At 41.8% G+C, this 16,779-nt stretch overlaps 2 protein-coding genes and 1 pseudogene across 2 annotated transcripts; 1 reads left to right on the top strand and 2 right to left on the bottom strand.

The window, feature by feature from the left end:
* Positions 1–178: 178 nt before the first annotated feature.
* LOC125546384 lies at positions 179–3,146 on the bottom strand (annotated as a pseudogene).
* Positions 3,147–3,242: 96 nt separating this feature from the next.
* Positions 3,243–6,456, bottom strand: LOC125546383. The gene is made up of 4 exons (XM_048710638.1): positions 6,055–6,456; positions 4,688–5,028; positions 3,746–4,032; positions 3,243–3,648 (listed from the first exon to the last, which is right to left on the bottom strand). The coding sequence occupies exons 2-4, from the start codon at positions 5,012–5,014 to the stop codon at positions 3,492–3,494; spliced, it is 771 nt and encodes a 256-aa protein (XP_048566595.1). The 5' UTR covers positions 5,015–5,028; positions 6,055–6,456; the 3' UTR covers positions 3,243–3,491.
* Positions 6,457–12,576: 6,120 nt separating this feature from the next.
* On the top strand, positions 12,577–15,863 carry LOC125549573 (pectin acetylesterase 5-like). The gene is made up of 11 exons (XM_048712952.1): positions 12,577–12,981; positions 13,590–13,722; positions 13,841–13,920; positions 13,996–14,085; positions 14,230–14,354; positions 14,453–14,513; positions 14,763–14,816; positions 14,912–14,989; positions 15,076–15,181; positions 15,283–15,428; positions 15,542–15,863. The coding sequence occupies exons 1-11, from the start codon at positions 12,688–12,690 to the stop codon at positions 15,650–15,652; spliced, it is 1,278 nt and encodes a 425-aa protein (XP_048568909.1). The 5' UTR covers positions 12,577–12,687; the 3' UTR covers positions 15,653–15,863.
* Positions 15,864–16,779: the final 916 nt, after the last annotated feature.

A 16,779-nucleotide genomic window follows, 5' to 3' on the forward strand; every position in this document is an offset into this window, starting at 1 on the left:
GGAGGGAGTACAACAACAAAGCCTTTGAGTCTCAAACAAGTTGGGATATGCTAGAGTTGAAACCCATACGGTCTCGAAATCAAGTCATGGTTCTGGCAACGTGGGCGTCATCTGGCGCTTTAAACTCTAAATAACTTCAGTTTTAGTTCTCATTCAATGCACATTTTCACTGGGCGCATTGTCACTTGCAGACCTTAATCATTAATAACAGCAAGATCAAAGTCATTACAAATGTCAGCAGCAAAACTATCTGAAACAGAGTGTAGCCAAGTCTACACCAGAAGTTCTAACTTGAATATCCTGATGATGATTATTTTCATTCATGATGAATATTATTTTCATTTTTATGGCCAGTACAATATGCTTGAACCTTTACTTAGTAGATCTCGACATGGTCAAATGCAGTAACATCTCGTGGAGGCGGCAAACTGTTGCATGTTGGGTTGCACTGATACATGCAGTCAATCTCTTTCGCTCCTTGGCTCCTTCCAGAGTGCCAGTCTCCAACAGCTTCTGCAATGGTCTGCTCCAAAAAGATGGTGACCAAAATATATCAATACAACAAGAATATGGTGCACCAAAGATAACATGGCTACGCAATGTGATTTGGTAGTCATTTCTTTAACTCCATGCCTTATTTTCAAGCCTCGGGGAGGTTGGTGAATGCCAAGACACGCCGGAGAGCGATTGGCAGTGCGTGAAGCATGAATCAATGAACATGCCCCAGTCCTCCTTATCTTCGACGACCTTCAAGTCATTGACCATCTTATTCCTTAATCCTATCGATGGAGAAGAACAACAATTTAGTGTTTCACGAACCCGAAACCATTTGTGCTGAAGGTGGGAGGAAAAAAAGAAATGGATTAACAGGCTAAGCCAACCATCGAGGACTTCAACTTGTGTAGAATTGCAGTTTCGGATATTTTCCTTGCAACTCAACCATGACTTGTCAGGAGCAGATGAATCAGGTACAAGAACATTTCGTATCTAGCGAAGAATCATGGACAAGACACTGAGAATTCTAACACGGGCACATGGATATAAAAACAAGAAGAAATATTGAAAACTACCTGCCATGAATCATAACTAGGGTTGAGAATAAACATGGGGGTGTGGATGCTCTTGATAAGCTCTGCCGGGAAGAAACACTACGAGAAACATTATTTCAGCTAACGAACTTACTGACATAATTTGATGACAGGCCAATGCAAACCAAATTATAATATGGAAACTACCTCGGTTGGCTCCTTGTTGGCAAGGCAGTCCTTGGGCAACACTTTTCTAACATTCTGAAATAAATTTAGCAAAAAAATGAAGACGGAAAGATCTCAATGGCATTTTGTGCCAAATAGCATCAATCGCTAGGATAAAAAAAATATTGCACAAGACTATCCACATGAGAAAACAGAGTTTTACGAAAGCTTGTTCTTGTAGAGAAGTACAACAAGAATCAGAAGATGACGAGAAGGCTTGAATATAAATGAGACATGTCTGCTAAAGTTTCAAGAATGTTGGGCAGCTAACCTGGAGGTGAATGACTCTGTCGTAGAGAGACCAAAGGGACCTTTTTCCGGATATATCCTTTCTGCCAGAAAAAAAGTGGTAATTTAGTTCAGGTGCAACACTAGTGGTACATTTATTTTCAAGAGCCTTACTCATCAAGGAAAAACCCAGCATCTGCAAAGCATTTAACTGAAACCTCCTGCGGAAATCTTGCACGAAAATCATCACAATGCAGCATCATGGATAGAGCACCAGCAGAGCAGCCTGTAAAGAGGGCCTGAAATGCATAGAAAAATGAGTTCTTTTCATTTCCGCTGCTAATTTTATATTAATCCAATAAATTAAGTATGATGACCTGTGTTGCATTTGTGAGTCCTTTTTCCATGAGTTCATCAATAACCGCTTCATAGATACGCAATCCTCTGAAGTATAGTGTGGTTCCATCCTACATAAGTACAAACAGAACATTACTTCGAGCAACCAAAACGGCGACATACATCAGACAGAGGTTCAGAAAAAAAAATCACCTGTGAGCTTCCGCGTCCCCAGAAAACGACGCCCCATCGCAGTACCGCACGTAGACTTTGTTCCAGTTGTAGAAATCTGTCAACACGACGACCAAAATTAGCGAAAGGGCATGGAAAGAGATGGAACAAATAGTGAGGGGTCACTACAAGAGAGAGGCATCAGTGGTTACCAGGATTCTGTAGCTGATCGCCGCCGAGGATCCCATTACCCATGAACCGTATCGGTTTCATGAAGTTGAATGAACCTTTGGTGGACAGTCTGCTGCCCGAACATTCCTTGACTGTGCTGCACCAGCCTCCTCCCTTGAATGGTCGTTTTTTATTGGAAAAACATGCATGAATGTCAAGTAATCAACTATTTGCACTGCCTTGAGTCCACTTGCTAATTAAAGACCACCTTTTTGATAGAAAAGAAAAAGGTGACATTGGGAGGCATGTGCTTGATGGCGACAGAAGTTAGGAGCCGGGTCTCTCTCATGTCAAAGCAGATTTTGGTTATGACATTTTGTTGTAATATATAATTTTGGTGGCCGCTAATTTGATTTGCCTAACTCATGAAAAGGGAAAAAAACAGAGCAATATTATAGCATAATTGATGGATGGTATGGTACGTACCTCTAGATGGACGAGCCAGCCGTCGGCGCCGGAGCCGGAGCCCCCCTGCAGGTGGTAACCGGGCGGTGTTCCGTCCACGCACACTGAAACCAGACCAAATTAACTCCAGATGAATGGCTGGAAGGAAGAAACCTAGATATACAGTATATAGTGTACCTGCACCCTTCTCCTTCGCGCCAGAGAGGAGGGTAAGCGCGACGCGCTCTGCTGGCGGCGGCGCGCGGAACAGCCTAGGACGGAGAGGGCCGGTGGCGGCGAGCAGCAGCACCAGCAGAAGGGCAGCAACCGCGAGCCCCCATACCAGTCGGCGACGGCGGGGCTGCTCCTGGGGGAGGAGGGGCTGATCGGTGGCGGCGGCCATGGCCGTGAGGGAGGGATCAATGCTCTGCTCTGGTGGATTTGAGCTTCGTTCCTCCTCTCATGGTGAACACACACCAGCCTTGCCGCTTTAAGTAACCAGCTAGCTAGCTCAACAGTCATGACTGATGTGACCTGATACCACTACTGTCGAGCAGGAACAGCTGCTGCTGCTGATCACAGACCAATGAGCAATGGATGACACTGGAGCCAAGATAAGATTAGCACAAGGACTCGGCATCAACCTCAAAAGGGGATTCAATTATTCGCAGATCTCATCAGTCCGTGGCTACAAACGAAACAGCAGCACACAACGTGTAGCACGCTACACTACTTACTAATAAAGGACGCCAGCCAAAAGCTTATATAGAAAGGGCATCTCATCTCATCGCACTCACACAGCCTGGATTTCTCTTATTTATGTACACCAACCGTATCTATCTACACCTCCTCTGGGGTCTGGCCGGGGTCCTGGGCCACCGTCGGCCCTCATGACGCCTCGGCAGCGGGGAAACACGTCCACGCCGCGGCGATCTCGTGTGGGAAGCCGCCTCCGCACTTGGGCTCCTGGCTGTCGAAGGCGCTGTAGTCCAGCACCTCGGCCTCCTCCACTTCGCCTAAGCCTAGTTCGTCGGGCGAAGATGGCCTGAGGAGAAAATGTCTGTCAGCGTACGATGATTTCACACGCATGATTCCCGGAGCGTGGAACCGAAGGTGGTAATACGAAATGTCTGTGGTCTTACCCGGGCACGTCGAGAGCAGGCGGGTTGTGGGCGGCATCATGGAGGCCGCTCTTCTTGCCGTTCCCGCGCGACTTCCTCTTCTTCTGCTTCTGTTTCTGCTTGCCCTTGTCCTTCTTCCTGGACCTGGAGCGCTGCTGGTGGCCCTTCACCGTGTGGTCGACAGAGGTGACTGGGGGGTCATATACATCTGAGGCCCAATTCACGTGGCGGGCTCCAGTTGGCGATGCTTCACTGCTGCTTCTCTCACGGCCTCCTTTCATAGCGGAGACGAGAAGCCTTGACGTCGACTAGACAGAAAATAGGAAGGGAATGTGAGTCAGGCAACGATAAAACTGTATTATAAATCAGAAAAACTGCCACGATTACAGTATCAACTTACCGTGAAGGCCCAGCTTAAATGTACCAATACCACTACAGCACCATCATAGCAGGTAGGAACAGAACTACTCAGCGCAGTTTCATGATCAATTTAACATTACAAGTTTAGTTTGCTTAGCTCATTCAAATTCACACCATAGATTGATGAACCTAGACAACTGGCCAAAATAATTCATTAGGCGCAACAAATAGTATAATTGGCCTGGGAACTGAACATTAAATGGCATGGTCACATCAAACAAGTCAGTTAGAACTTCCGTATTCTCAATGCGGATAGGTGAACATGTTTCACAACATGAACACGGCTGAGAGGTTAGTGACACGCCACAAGAAATTATCACTGCCTTTTGAGTTTGCTAAACGTTTTTCACCTATGAAAATCAGTTTCCGGATATTATAGCAAGAATACCCATCTTCCTGGTGTCCTTCCTACTTTCCCTTTAGCTAGTGGCTGCACTAGATCTCAAGCACCCGTTCCCCGTTCATAAAGATACCACACAGAGTAAGCTAAAAGCATCGACATAGCTGAAGCAATCACGGCATAATCTAACATGCTGAACTCACCGGAAAGGACGGCAAGCGCTCATAAGGTGAAGAGGACTTTGGTTCACTGTAATTGGAGATTGCATGGGAGTTTCCATCACCTCCTTTGCCTCTCTTTATTCCTGAGCTGGGAGAACCTGAGATATCAACTTCAGTGTCCAAAGAACCAGCATCCCTTGCTTGTTTATGAGTTCCCTCCAGGTTATGACGGAGCTCCACACAAGAACCTGGAGTCTGCCCAGCTGGAGGAAGTGCCTCCTCTAGCAGAAGCATGTCATCCTTGCAGACAGAAGAGGCACCGTGACCCTCCATGAGCACTCTTTCAGAATCACAAGCCAAATCACCCATGGAGTCGCTTGTCACTACAAGAAGGCAGATAGATATTAGCGGAAATGCATAGAAACTACAGACCATCAATCGATAAAGGTATGGTCGTCAGCGGAGTGTGACGGTGGACAGGGATCTCTTTGCATGTGTCTAAGATATAATCAACGGGTCATAAGAAGCAACCAGAAGTGCCAGTGGCTGGTCAAATTTCTGACCAACTTGTTGTGTGCCAAGGTTAAATTCATAACCAAACAAGTTTCTTCACATGATGAATCTCACTTGTTGAGCAAATTAACTACATTACGTCAAGGACGGGCAGAAGAGATAATAGCAACCAGTCAACTTCCACTGATTCAGATACCAAAAACAACAACGCAAACTAAATAACAGATATCATATCAGTGGTTAACAAATCTGTGAATGTGAAACCACATATCATCAATTGATAAAGTTTATGGTTATCACCAAAGTGTGAGTGTGGAGTGGATGGAGATACATTCTACTCGTGCTTACAATACATTTGAGGGATCATAATACGCGACAAGAAGTGGCAGTGACCGCTCAAATTTCCAACCAACTTGTCATTTCTGAAGCAAGGTTTACTTCATAATGAAAAAAGTTTTGCATGATGAATGACATTGGTTGAACAGATTAAGTACTACATAGCAACCATGTTCCCCTAATTCAAATACCAAAAACAACAATGGAAATGACGTACAGAGATACATATACAATATCAGCAGATAACAAATCTGTGAAATGCCTCTATTAACCCACTCTACTCTTTCTCTAGGGTGGAACTTGTTGCATTACGAGGAAGAAAAAAAAAACTCTGGCCAGTGATGATTCATCCTGCTGGGCAGAAGAGTTTACTAGCCCTTGAACTCCCCAGTCCCCCATCCCTTTTATACTCTGTGAACTCTCTAGTTGGCACTCCGCCTCATACATCCGACAATCGTGGCCGGCTCATTCTGTGCGATCTTACTAGAAACAAACAGGGCAGGATCGCACATGCTGTGAGGGCGCAGATCGGCGGGGCACGATCCCTGGTTGTAAAGTACCTGAGCTGCTGAGGAGAGCTGGGTGGAAGCACTCGGCGATGAACGGAGCCCACGGAGTAAGCAGATCCGGTCCGGTCCGAGCTGTCGAGAAATGCCGGGGGAGGGGCGGCGAGGCAGAGGCAGAGGGGTTAGCTGGGTGAGAGGGCGAGTAGGGGATGGGAGGGAGTTAGGAGAGATGGGAGTGCCAAGGGCGGGGGGAAGGGGAAGGGGGCTTGAGCCGGGCGTCGCCGAACGAGGAGGAGGAGGGTGTGGCCCCCGGCACCGGCTGCATCGTGGCCGAGCCGGCGGTGTGAAGGGATGGGGAGGGGCGGCGAGATCTGGATGGATGGGAATGGAAGCCTCTGTTGGCTTGTGTTTGGAGGATGGAATGGAGTGTGGGAGGACGGCGACGGCGACGACTGGACCGAGGACGAGGCCACTTTGTTCCCTCTGTCGGAAATATCTGCGCCGATGGGCCTTCTAGATGCCCTGGTCAAGATCCAGGCCCGCGTACCTGCTTATCATTTTTGCCTTTTCTCTTCAAATTTTTTTTTGACCTATCCGTGCATGTTCGTCGAAACAGATTTTTGCCCCGCTTTATAATAAAGTGCAAACGACTGAACCGATACAAGCTGACGAGGCAACTCTAATAAAGAATAAAAACATATTTTTTTAAGGCAATACGAGGATCATACAGGATAAATCTTGATCCTAAATAATAAATACACAAAATAAGATTAGGTTTTGGTTACGAAGCGTGGGTTTTCTGCCATTGCTTAAGCTGACAAAATATGTATATGCCCATGATTGATCTGCTTTATTGTGTTATATGGAAGATAATAGATTAATTTCTAAAGAAATTGTTTACGGACCGTGAGTTTATTGCTATTGTTTGGTTACCAAAGTAGTAGTACCAATTTTATCATAAGAAACAATTTTTTTATGGACCGTGGAGTTATTGCTATACCATAGGTTGATTTAGTTTATACGGTTACCAAATATTGGTTTCATGAAAATCCAAAGGGGGTAGAAAAGCAGAAAGAATCAGTGATGGGGAGAAAAACTGACATAAGATGAGACCTTATGTTCTTCTTAAGTAGTAGAGTGTACCTTTTATCATATATAAACATGGAACAAAAGAACAAAAAGGATCTAACATTCAATACAAATTAAAGAATGTGAATTTGGAAATACACATGCATACTATTTTAACTTAATTTTCTATATGTCACTACTTTAGTTATCACGCATATTTCAAACTTCAGAATAGTTCTCATTTCAATCAATTGAACAAAAGCAAATTGTTAATTAGCATGCCAAATACCATTAGATAAAAAATGCCAAATGCATAGTTTTCCCCCGGAGGTAGTGCAAACCCATAGAACCATGATGACACCAATATTTTTCGCATGTTGCCTGGGTCATAGCAGCGCCACCTGCGTGAGCACACACAAAATGGTGAGGAAGCCTGAAGAAGGGCAAGTCCATTTCTTAAGTTATCGGAGATAGAAGAACACATCGCCTACAGGGAGCCAGTAGTGGTGTGGCCTAATAACCTTGTGGTTTGTCACGTTGATGGCATGCATGTTTTTTTTTAAACTTCTGTTTATATTTTGTAAAGTACTCCCTTCGTCCCATAATATAAAACGTTTCTGCAAGCTAATATAGCTTGCAAAAATAATTCAGTTATTTTTGAAGTGTCCATTGCATATTTTCAAAATGTCTATACATTGTAAAAAAAAGGTTTTCTCCACTTTTAAGTAATGTTTGTATTATTAAAAAAATGAGATTTCAGAAATGTTAACATGTATCAAGAAATGGAAGTGGCATTTTAAAAAAACGTTATGAAATGTAAGAAAATGTTTGTATAATTCAAAGACTATTGTTTAGTGTAATTTAAAAACAATGTATGTTACATTTAAAAAAATCAAGCATTTCAAAAATATATTTGTGATATTTAAAAAGAATTATAAAATGTAAAAAACATTTTTATAATTTTAGAAAAAAATCTGAATCATTCAAAAAATGTTTCAACATATATTTGTATATTGTTTCAGCATAAAAATTTAAATGTTTAACACATATTCAAAATAGAAATGTTCAAAACATGTACTTGAAAAAATGTTAGTTATGTACTTAAAAATGTTACATGTATATAAAACTGTGTTTTAGATGTATACGGAATATGTAGAATGCATATGAACGAAGTAGACATCAAAACATACATTTGAAGAAATGTTAATCATGTATTTGAAAAATATTAAACATGTATAAAAATATTGTTACTTTATATAAAAATGTAAAATATGTATGAAAAATTATGAATGTGTTAAAAAGGAAAAGAAAGGAAAAAAAGAATAAAAAAACAAAGAAAACCTAAAGGAAACCGATGCAAAATAGTGAAAAACTTGTGCACAGCTACAAAGTTGGGTCAGCTCAGTAACTCCACACTATAGGCGAGACCTATTACGATTTGTAACACGCGAGAAATGTGTTTGCGATCATCACGAAGGATTGGTCGTAGTAGTGTTCTCACTGAAGTTATTTATAGTTCGGACACCAAATCAGCATGACAAATTTCCCAGAAAGATGAGATGCTATCTTACTAATTCATGATCACTTTTCAGACATTTCAATTCATAGCTAGTTTATGTTCCGAGAAACAAAATGGAGAAATCTCTAGCATTGTAAATTGAGAATGGAAAGATGGGGGAAAACCAAAAGACGTCGATATGTACTTTTTCATGAAAGGGGGGAAAACGGGGATGGCGTTGATGGTGCTATCCATCTGAGCTAATCTTGATATCCATCGAGTGAATCTCGACGTGTGGAGAGTTTGATTTAGAGTTTTGGATGCCAGGAAAAGCGAGAAAAAAAGGAAACCAAAGTAAAAAAAAAGAATACTGATGGAAAACCAAATAAAAAAGAAAATTAAACAAAATATGAAAGAAAAAAAAGGGGTCGAGCGAACCTAGCGATCAAGTTAGTCACAGCATGCGAGCCGACAACTCTGAAACTGGGCCGGCTCGGTAGTGCATCATCCTATAGGCAAGCAAGGGTGCTCCTGTTTAGCGCTCTAAGCGCTAGTAAGCGTGCGCATTAACCGATAGAGCAACCTCACATTGATGTTTAGTAACAGCAAACAATACTACTAGACCGTTTTCCTATTGCATATACACCGAGTATAATTTTTTCAAAAACATAAACTTGAAAAAGAATTCACAAAAATATAGAACAAACCACGAACTTGAAAATTTGATAAAACCACGAACATGAAAACAATTCAAAATTTTGAAAAGATGTTCACCAGTTCGAAAAAATATTCACAAAATTAGGAGAAAGTTCATCAATTTTGAAGAAAAACTTCATCAAATTTGAAAAATAGTGCACACAATTTGAAAAAAGTTCATAGATTTAAAAAAAGTTCATCAATTTTGGAAAAGTTCATCAAACTTGGACAGTCGAATTTGAAAGAAAGTTCATCAAATTTGAAAAAAAAATGAATTTGAAGAAAGTACATCGATTCTGAAAGAAGTTCATCCAATTTTAAAAACGTTCATCAAATTTGAAACAAAGTTAATCAAACTTGAGAAAAGTTTATCAAATTTGAAAAAACATTATCAATTCTATAAAAAAATCTTTGATTCCGAAAAAAAATCAGAAATTTTGAAAAAAGGTTATCAAATTTGGAAGAAAGTTCATCGATCTTGAAGAAAAATTCATCAATTTTGAAATTAAAAAAACACAAATTTGAAGAAAATGTTCACGCAATGGGCAAAAAGGAAAGAAGAGAAAAAAATTAACGAACCAATTCCAAGAAAAAGAAATAGAAAAACGATCAAAATAGTTGCAAGAAAAAAGAAAGAAGAAAAGAAATGAAAATCTATAGTAATCACAAAGATGATGTGGCTAGGTTAGTTAGTGTAGTGTGCTGATTACCAGGAAGCTGTTGTTTGAATCACGCCTATGCACCTGCAGGTTTTTTGCGTGTTGAAGAAAATAGGAAAAAAAGAAATATGGACAGGCCCAACTAGACGCGCGAGTGAGCTGCTTCAGGCGCTGGTTTGCAAAAGCAGTGGTAACCAGCGCCTAAAGCGCCAAATAGGAATTGTCTACGAGCAATGCATTAACATAGTGTGTGGGGCCTAGGCTTCAGCCTTTTCCAATCACCTCTATTAGTTCATTGGTTGTACGGTGTTGTCTTATAGTTCAAGCACCAAATCAACAGAGAAAATTCCCAGAGAAAAAGAGGTGTTATTTATTAATTCATACACCTGTTACAAATTCAATTCATAGTTAGCTTTGTTTTGAGAAAAAAATAAAGAAATCTTTAGCTTTGTAAGTTAAGAAACAAGACCATTCAGGACTAGCCCTTGGAGGCATATTTTTATATAAGAAATCTCTAAACATCACGGCCACTAGGGACTCAAGCCCGGGTGGGCTAGCTCACTCCTTGTGAGCCTAGCCAATAGGGTGACACCCAAAAAGTCACTTTGCGCGTTAATGGTACTTGTCGGTACATCTCACACCACTTTTTTTGTGATTCGTACTAGGTATGGTCCACGCACATGGATATTATTTGTATTGCTTTCTCACTTTTTGGTATTTTTTTTAGTCTGTTAGTTTTGATGGGTCCCATAGTACTAGTTTTTGTCACTATAATGTGCATGCATCATCACTTCTCTCTCTCCCAAACAAATTCATAGACTTTCTTTTACCTTAGAAAATCTAAATCACTCATATCTTCTAATCTATAAACTCGTTTTCAAAATGTTTTATATATTTGAATTTCTGGTGCAAAGACTTTTAGAACAAGATCAATCTTGGATACTTTTTGACTAGTTTGAAAAAAGTGAAATATGTTATTCTGTTATGTCAATTTGTGAAACTGGTATTGGAAATGCGTAACATTTTATTTCAACAGAGTAAAATATGTTATTTCAAAAATGTGCAATTGAAATAGATGCTATTTTTGCGAAACAAACTAGGGAAAAGTGAAATGTAATGTCAACATGTGAAATCGATTTTTTGGAAATGTGTAACCGTTTATTTCAAAAGAGTGGAATGTGTTTTTACAAAAGTATGCAATTGAAATCGATGTGATTTTTGTGAAACAAGCCAGTGAAAAATGAAATGTAATGTTAACATGTGAAACTGATTATTTGGTAATGTGTAACAGTTTATTTCAAAAGAGTGAAATATGTTATTTGAAAAGGTTTTCATTAAAATAGATGTATTTTTGTGAAACAAGTCAGGAGAAAGTAAAATGTAATGTCAACATGTGAAACTGATTTAAAGAAAATCTGTAACCGTTTATTTCAAAAGAGTGATAGTTATGTTTTTACAAAAATATGCAATTGAAATAGATGTGATTTTTGTGAAACAAGCCAGCGAAAAGTGAAATGTAATGTCAACATGTGGAAGTGAATATTTGGAAATGTGTAACAGCTTATTACAAAGGAGTGAAATATGTTATTTCAAAAGTGTGCATTTAAAATACATGTGATTTTTTGAATAACCCAGTGCAAAGTGAAATGTAGCTTCTGAAATTGAAAAAAAAGTATACGAAACTGAAATGCCAACTTGTGAAAGTGATGGAAATCACTTTATCAAAAATATTTCAAGAGAGTGAAATATGTTCCGTGAATTTTGAACTTGTTTAAATTGTATAAAGAATCGGTCTTGTTTTGAAGGTCTTTGCAACAGTTCAAGTATATAAAAAGTTTTGAAATCAGAATATAGGTTCAAAAGTAATGAGCCATTCAAAATTATATGATAAAAATTAGACGTAAGTCTTCGGTTGGTCATGCAATGTTCTGTGCATGCAACACGCCTCTGTCCTCTCTCACTCTCTCACCTGACAAAAAGTTATTGTTGTGGATCCCTCTTCTTTTTGTATTGCTGTCTACTCCCTCCTTCCCGGTTTATAGGGCTTACCTCAAAATTTTCGGTTTCCCGTTTTATAAGTTTCAATTTGATTGTTCCCATCACATGCTCAGATTTCAAGGTGCATTAATTCATTGCATGCAAGGATTATGAGAAACTTGACCAATGCATGAAATACTTTAGGCATGCATGCATTGCAATTAATGCATTGGTAAACACAATTCTTTGAGAAAAACAAGCTTATTAATTGAGTGCTTTTACAAACCACGAAAATTATTCCACCACTCATCATCTACGTTGGTTGGTGACATTTTTGAATTGAGCCCTATAAACCGGAAAGGAGGGGGACCAAAAAACATTGATTTGTACTACTTTTTTATATGTGGAGATGACATAGCTGGTGCTATCCCTCTGATCTAATCTTGATATCCATTGAGTGTCGATCTTGATATCCATGGAGAGAATCTCAACCCACGTGAAGACATGGATTCATACGCAAGGGAAATCTATCCGAGGCCACTTGGATCTAGCAAAACCGTAGAAGGTGCTATTGCTTGTACCAAATGGTAGTAGCAAAGCTCTTTTCAGCTCCAAGATTTGGCGGGTATATCTCCGCAATTATTTTGCTTCGCGCCAACTTACGAGAGGACGGGTGGTGAGTGGAGTGCACGAGACCTCACCTCGCCGGCTACAACAATATTTTAGAGGAAGCAACATAAGCCGGAATCAAACCATTTCTCTCTCTCTCTTACCGGCCACGCGACGACCATGGCGCTGGGGACAACCGAGCCGCTCCTCCTCCAGCCCCCGGAGCAGCGCCGGCGTCCGCCGGACTGGCTCGCGTGGGGGCTCCCGGCGGCAGTTCTGATACTGCTGCTACTCTCCGCCTCCGGTCCTCTCCGTCCGCCGCTTTTCCGCGTGCCGCCGCCGGAGACCGTCCCGCTGACCCTGCTCGCCGGCGCGCAGGAGAAGGGAGCGGTGTGCTTGGACGGGACCCCGCCGGGGTACCACCTGCAGAGAGGCTCCGGCGACGGATCCAACCGCTGGCTCATCCATCTAGAGGTTCGTACCGCACTGTCTATCATCCCACCCATGAATCACCCGTTGCTTCTTATTATCACGATTCATCCATTCTTGAGCCGTTTTCTTATAAACTGTATCGCTATTTTACTTTTCTTATTCACGTCTCCCTCAAATTACCAAACAAAAGAAGAAGCTCAAATGTAGTGGATGATCTTTCAAAAGATACACTTTCGATAACCAAAAAAGTACAATTTCCATAACCAAAGTATGGTTCGAGATAGAGACCCGGGCTCTAATTTCTGTTGCCACCAACAAGGAGATGCCTTTTCGTTGTTAATTTTTTCTATCAAAAAAGATGCCTTCCACATGATAGGGATGTTAAGCAGGTAGTTTCTATCTCTGGATAGGAACTGCCGCACCCTAGGCTAGATTGATTTATTTTTTACTATAAAACGATGTTTATTTCTGGGTTTGTTGGACTTGTTGGCTGTATGCATCTTGCTATGCAGAGGCCAGGCATTTTTTTGATGCGGTTGTATCACCTTGATATATCAATTCAATGAAATGTTCTTTATCGAGAAAAGCAGGTAGACTCAAGGTAGGGAAATAGTTGACTGACCTGTCTATTTTCAATTACAAACAATCAGGGTGGAGGCTGGTGCAGCACAATCAAGGATTGTTCCAACCGCAGAATGTACGCGCTCGGTTCATCCAATTTCATGAAACCGATGCGGTTTGCCGGTGCTGGGATCCTCGGCAGTGACCAGCTGCAAAATCCTGGTAATCACTGATGCCTATCTATTTGTTCCATTATCATTTTCCTGTTTGTTTGCATAATCGTACTTCTTTTACCTGTTTGATATGTCTTTCCCACTAACTTTGATCAGCGTGTAATCAGATTTCTACAACTGGAACAAAGTGTTTGTGAGGTATTGTGATGGGGCGTCGTTTTCTGGGGACGCGGAAGGTCGAGCACAGGTGAATTTTCTGAGTCTTGGTCTCATGCTGCTGTCTTCGTTGCTTCAAGTAATGTTCTGTTTCATGATGATGTAGGATGGAAGCACACTTCACTTCAGAGGATTGCGCATCTACCAAGCGGTTATTGACGAACTCATGGAAAAAGGACTTGCCAATGCTACACAGGTCATACTTAACTTAGAAAGTTCGTGTAGTTTTAAACATGAACCGGCAGTACATACATATTACTCTGTCATTTTCAGCAGCAACATTGATTATTTTGTTGCGAACAACACCATGCGACATTCCTCATATTTCCACACATTTCAGGCCCTCCTCACAGGCTGTTCTGCTGGTGGTCTAGCCACGATACTGCATTGCGATGATTTCAGTGCACGGTTTTCTCTCAATGTTTCAGTTAAATGCCTCGCTGATGCTGGTTTTTTTCTTGACGTGTAAGACTCTTGAAAACAAATGTGACCCACCAGCTAAGGATTGTTCCAACCGCGATGATTGCAGTGCACTTGAACTAAAGTACCTTTTTCTTCGACAGAAAGGATATTTCTGGGAAAAGGTCCTTTTGGTCTGTCTATGATGGCGTTGTTCACCTCCAGGTTAGCATGCTTCAAAGTTTAAAAGGCATGCCTTATTTTATAATCAAGCCTTGTGGTCATCTTGTAGTCCTTTTTTGCACTTGTCTAAAATTTGAATACCAGAAATTTTATAAAACTCTGATTTTTCAAGTGCTTAGTATTGTGCAACAATCAATAAACACTGCAATATTTTTCTGTCCATGTGATTAATGCCACTTTGTACTAAATGCTGTTGAGTTTTTTTTTCTTTATTTGATAAATTTATTTCAGAATGTTAGAGAAGTGTTGCCCAAGGACTGCCTTACCAACAAGGAGCCAACCGAGGTAGTTTCCGTTGTTCAGTTTGATTTTCTTGCCATTCTTGCTCCTGTAATAGATCACGACAGTCAGTTTGTTAACTGAAATAATGTTGCTCCTAGTGTTTCTTCCCCGCGGAGCTTATTAAGAGCATCCGGACCCCCATGTTTATTCTCAACTCGGCGTATGATTCATGGCAGGTAATTTGGAATGTTTTTTCTTCTTATTCTTCTTCCCACTTCTCTTTTAAAGTTCTTACTGTTGTATCATTGAATCTTTGCCACAGATACGAAATGTTCTTGTACCAGTTTCATCGGCTCCTGATAAGCCGTGGTCGAGTTGCAAGGATAATATCCGGAACTGCAATTCCACACAAATCAAAGTCCTTGATGGTTAGCTTAGCTTGTCATTCCGTTTATTTTTCCTCTCTCATTCAACACCAATGCCTTTTCTGTGCAACGAAGCACTGAATATTCAGCTTCTGTGTCATTAGGCTTCAGGAACACAATGGTGGGTGCATTCAAGGTTGTCGAATATAAGGAGGACTGGGGATTGTTCGTTGATTCATGCTTCACTCACTGCCAATCCCTATATGGCATCTCTTGGAATTCAGAAATCTCCCCGAGGCTTGGAAATAAGGTAGGGCATCTAACGTAAAACACATTATGTATGTCATCTATTTCTTTTGTGAGGAACCTGTGGCATCTGATCCACCATGTTGTTACTCGGATTATCACAATTTTGTCGAGCAGAGCATTGCAGAGGCCGCAGGAGATTGGTACCATGGAAGGAGCCAAGGAGAGAAAGAGATAGACTGCGAGTATCCATGCAACCCAACATGCAGCGGACAGTTGCCTCCATGATTTATTATTAGATCCTGTCGAGATTAATTATGTCAAGGGGCAAATGCAGATAGCATTATCTTGTGATGTCCATCATAGTGAAAGGCTAGTGTCAATTTAGAATGAAAATAAGTATACTCAGATGAATGACAATGCGTCAAGTAAAAAAGTTCCCATTTGTGCGAAAAAATGAGGTTATAAATATTTGGAATGGATCTTCCTCCTCCCTAAATTTCGTTTCGTCACACAGAGGTAACACACTCCCCTTCCCCTTATGTTGCTCCCCAGCAACGACACCGGGTGTCAGAGTCGATTTTGGCAAATCTCGGGTAAAGGGTCCCGAGCTGCGCGCCTAAGTATGATGGTAACAAGAGACGCAAGGTTTTTACCCAAATTCGGGCTCCCTCAAAGGGATAATACCATACGTTCTGCACTGGATTTCATTGATTGTGGATGGAGTATAAAGTAATGTGTTTCTACCACGAGATTGTCTATGGCCTCTACGTGCCCTACCCCTGATTTATATAGGTACCCTGGGGTCTAGGGTTACAAATATTTAGAAGATTGTGGTGTACACAATTTCTGATCTTGGAGTGTGTGCCAAGCCTTCAGGAATCCTCGTTGTGCAGGTTGTGCAGGTCTTCTGGATGCGGCCCGTTAGTGAAACGCCATGGGGCTCATTGGCCCGGCCCACTGGCTCGGAGATGATGTAGTGAGTACCCCTAGTCCAAGACTCCATCACCGGGGCCGCATGCCCTAGAGCGGCCACACCGCCCTCCACCCCCTCCTTCCGCCGATGTTGCCTGCCTATGTGCCATGGCGGCGGCGGTCCCCATCTCCCAATAGTGGATGGGAGTGTTCTCGCCGGTCTTCATCTCCATCGATTGAGGCGACGGCGGAGACCTCATCCGCTTCGGTGCATTAGGACGGCAACCTCATCCTTCCCTTCTCCTCGTGGTGGAGTCTTGGCGGCGTGTTGTGTCGCAGTGGATCAGGGCCTTGCTCCTGGATCCGGTGGTTGCGGGCCATCACCGTGCTGCAGCGGGTCTATGGTGGCGTTGACCGTTCTCTGTCGCGCGGTTGGCAAGGTGACTGTGTGGTGTTTGCGCGCGAGGTTGCCCGATTTGGGCCATGGGGTTGGTTGCTCT

Source organism: Triticum urartu, chromosome 3, assembly GCF_003073215.2.
Source record: "Triticum urartu cultivar G1812 chromosome 3, Tu2.1, whole genome shotgun sequence".
NCBI classification, from domain to species: Eukaryota; Viridiplantae; Streptophyta; class Magnoliopsida; order Poales; family Poaceae; genus Triticum; species Triticum urartu.

What these genes read in the sequence shown, in the direction of transcription:
- LOC125546383 (XM_048710638.1), bottom strand. Translation starts at nt 5,014, where the DNA reads ATGGGTGATTTGGCTTGTGATTCTGAAAGAGTGCTCATGGAGGGTCAC. An exon ending in AGCGCTTGCCGTCCTTTCCG is followed by an intron (nt 4,033 to 4,687) that starts GTGAGTTCAGCA and finishes TTTTCTGTCTAG; the next exon opens with TCGACGTCAAGGCTTCTCGT. An exon ending in CCTGCTCTCGACGTGCCCGG is followed by an intron (nt 3,649 to 3,745) that starts GTAAGACCACAG and finishes TTTTCTCCTCAG; the next exon opens with GCCATCTTCGCCCGACGAAC.
- LOC125549573 (XM_048712952.1), top strand. Translation starts at nt 12,688, where the DNA reads ATGGCGCTGGGGACAACCGAGCCGCTCCTCCTCCAGCCCCCGGAGCAG. An exon ending in ACGCGGAAGGTCGAGCACAG is followed by an intron (nt 13,921 to 13,995) that starts GTGAATTTTCTG and finishes ATGATGATGTAG; the next exon opens with GATGGAAGCACACTTCACTT. An exon ending in GCTGGTTTTTTTCTTGACGT is followed by an intron (nt 14,355 to 14,452) that starts GTAAGACTCTTG and finishes TTTCTTCGACAG; the next exon opens with AAAGGATATTTCTGGGAAAA.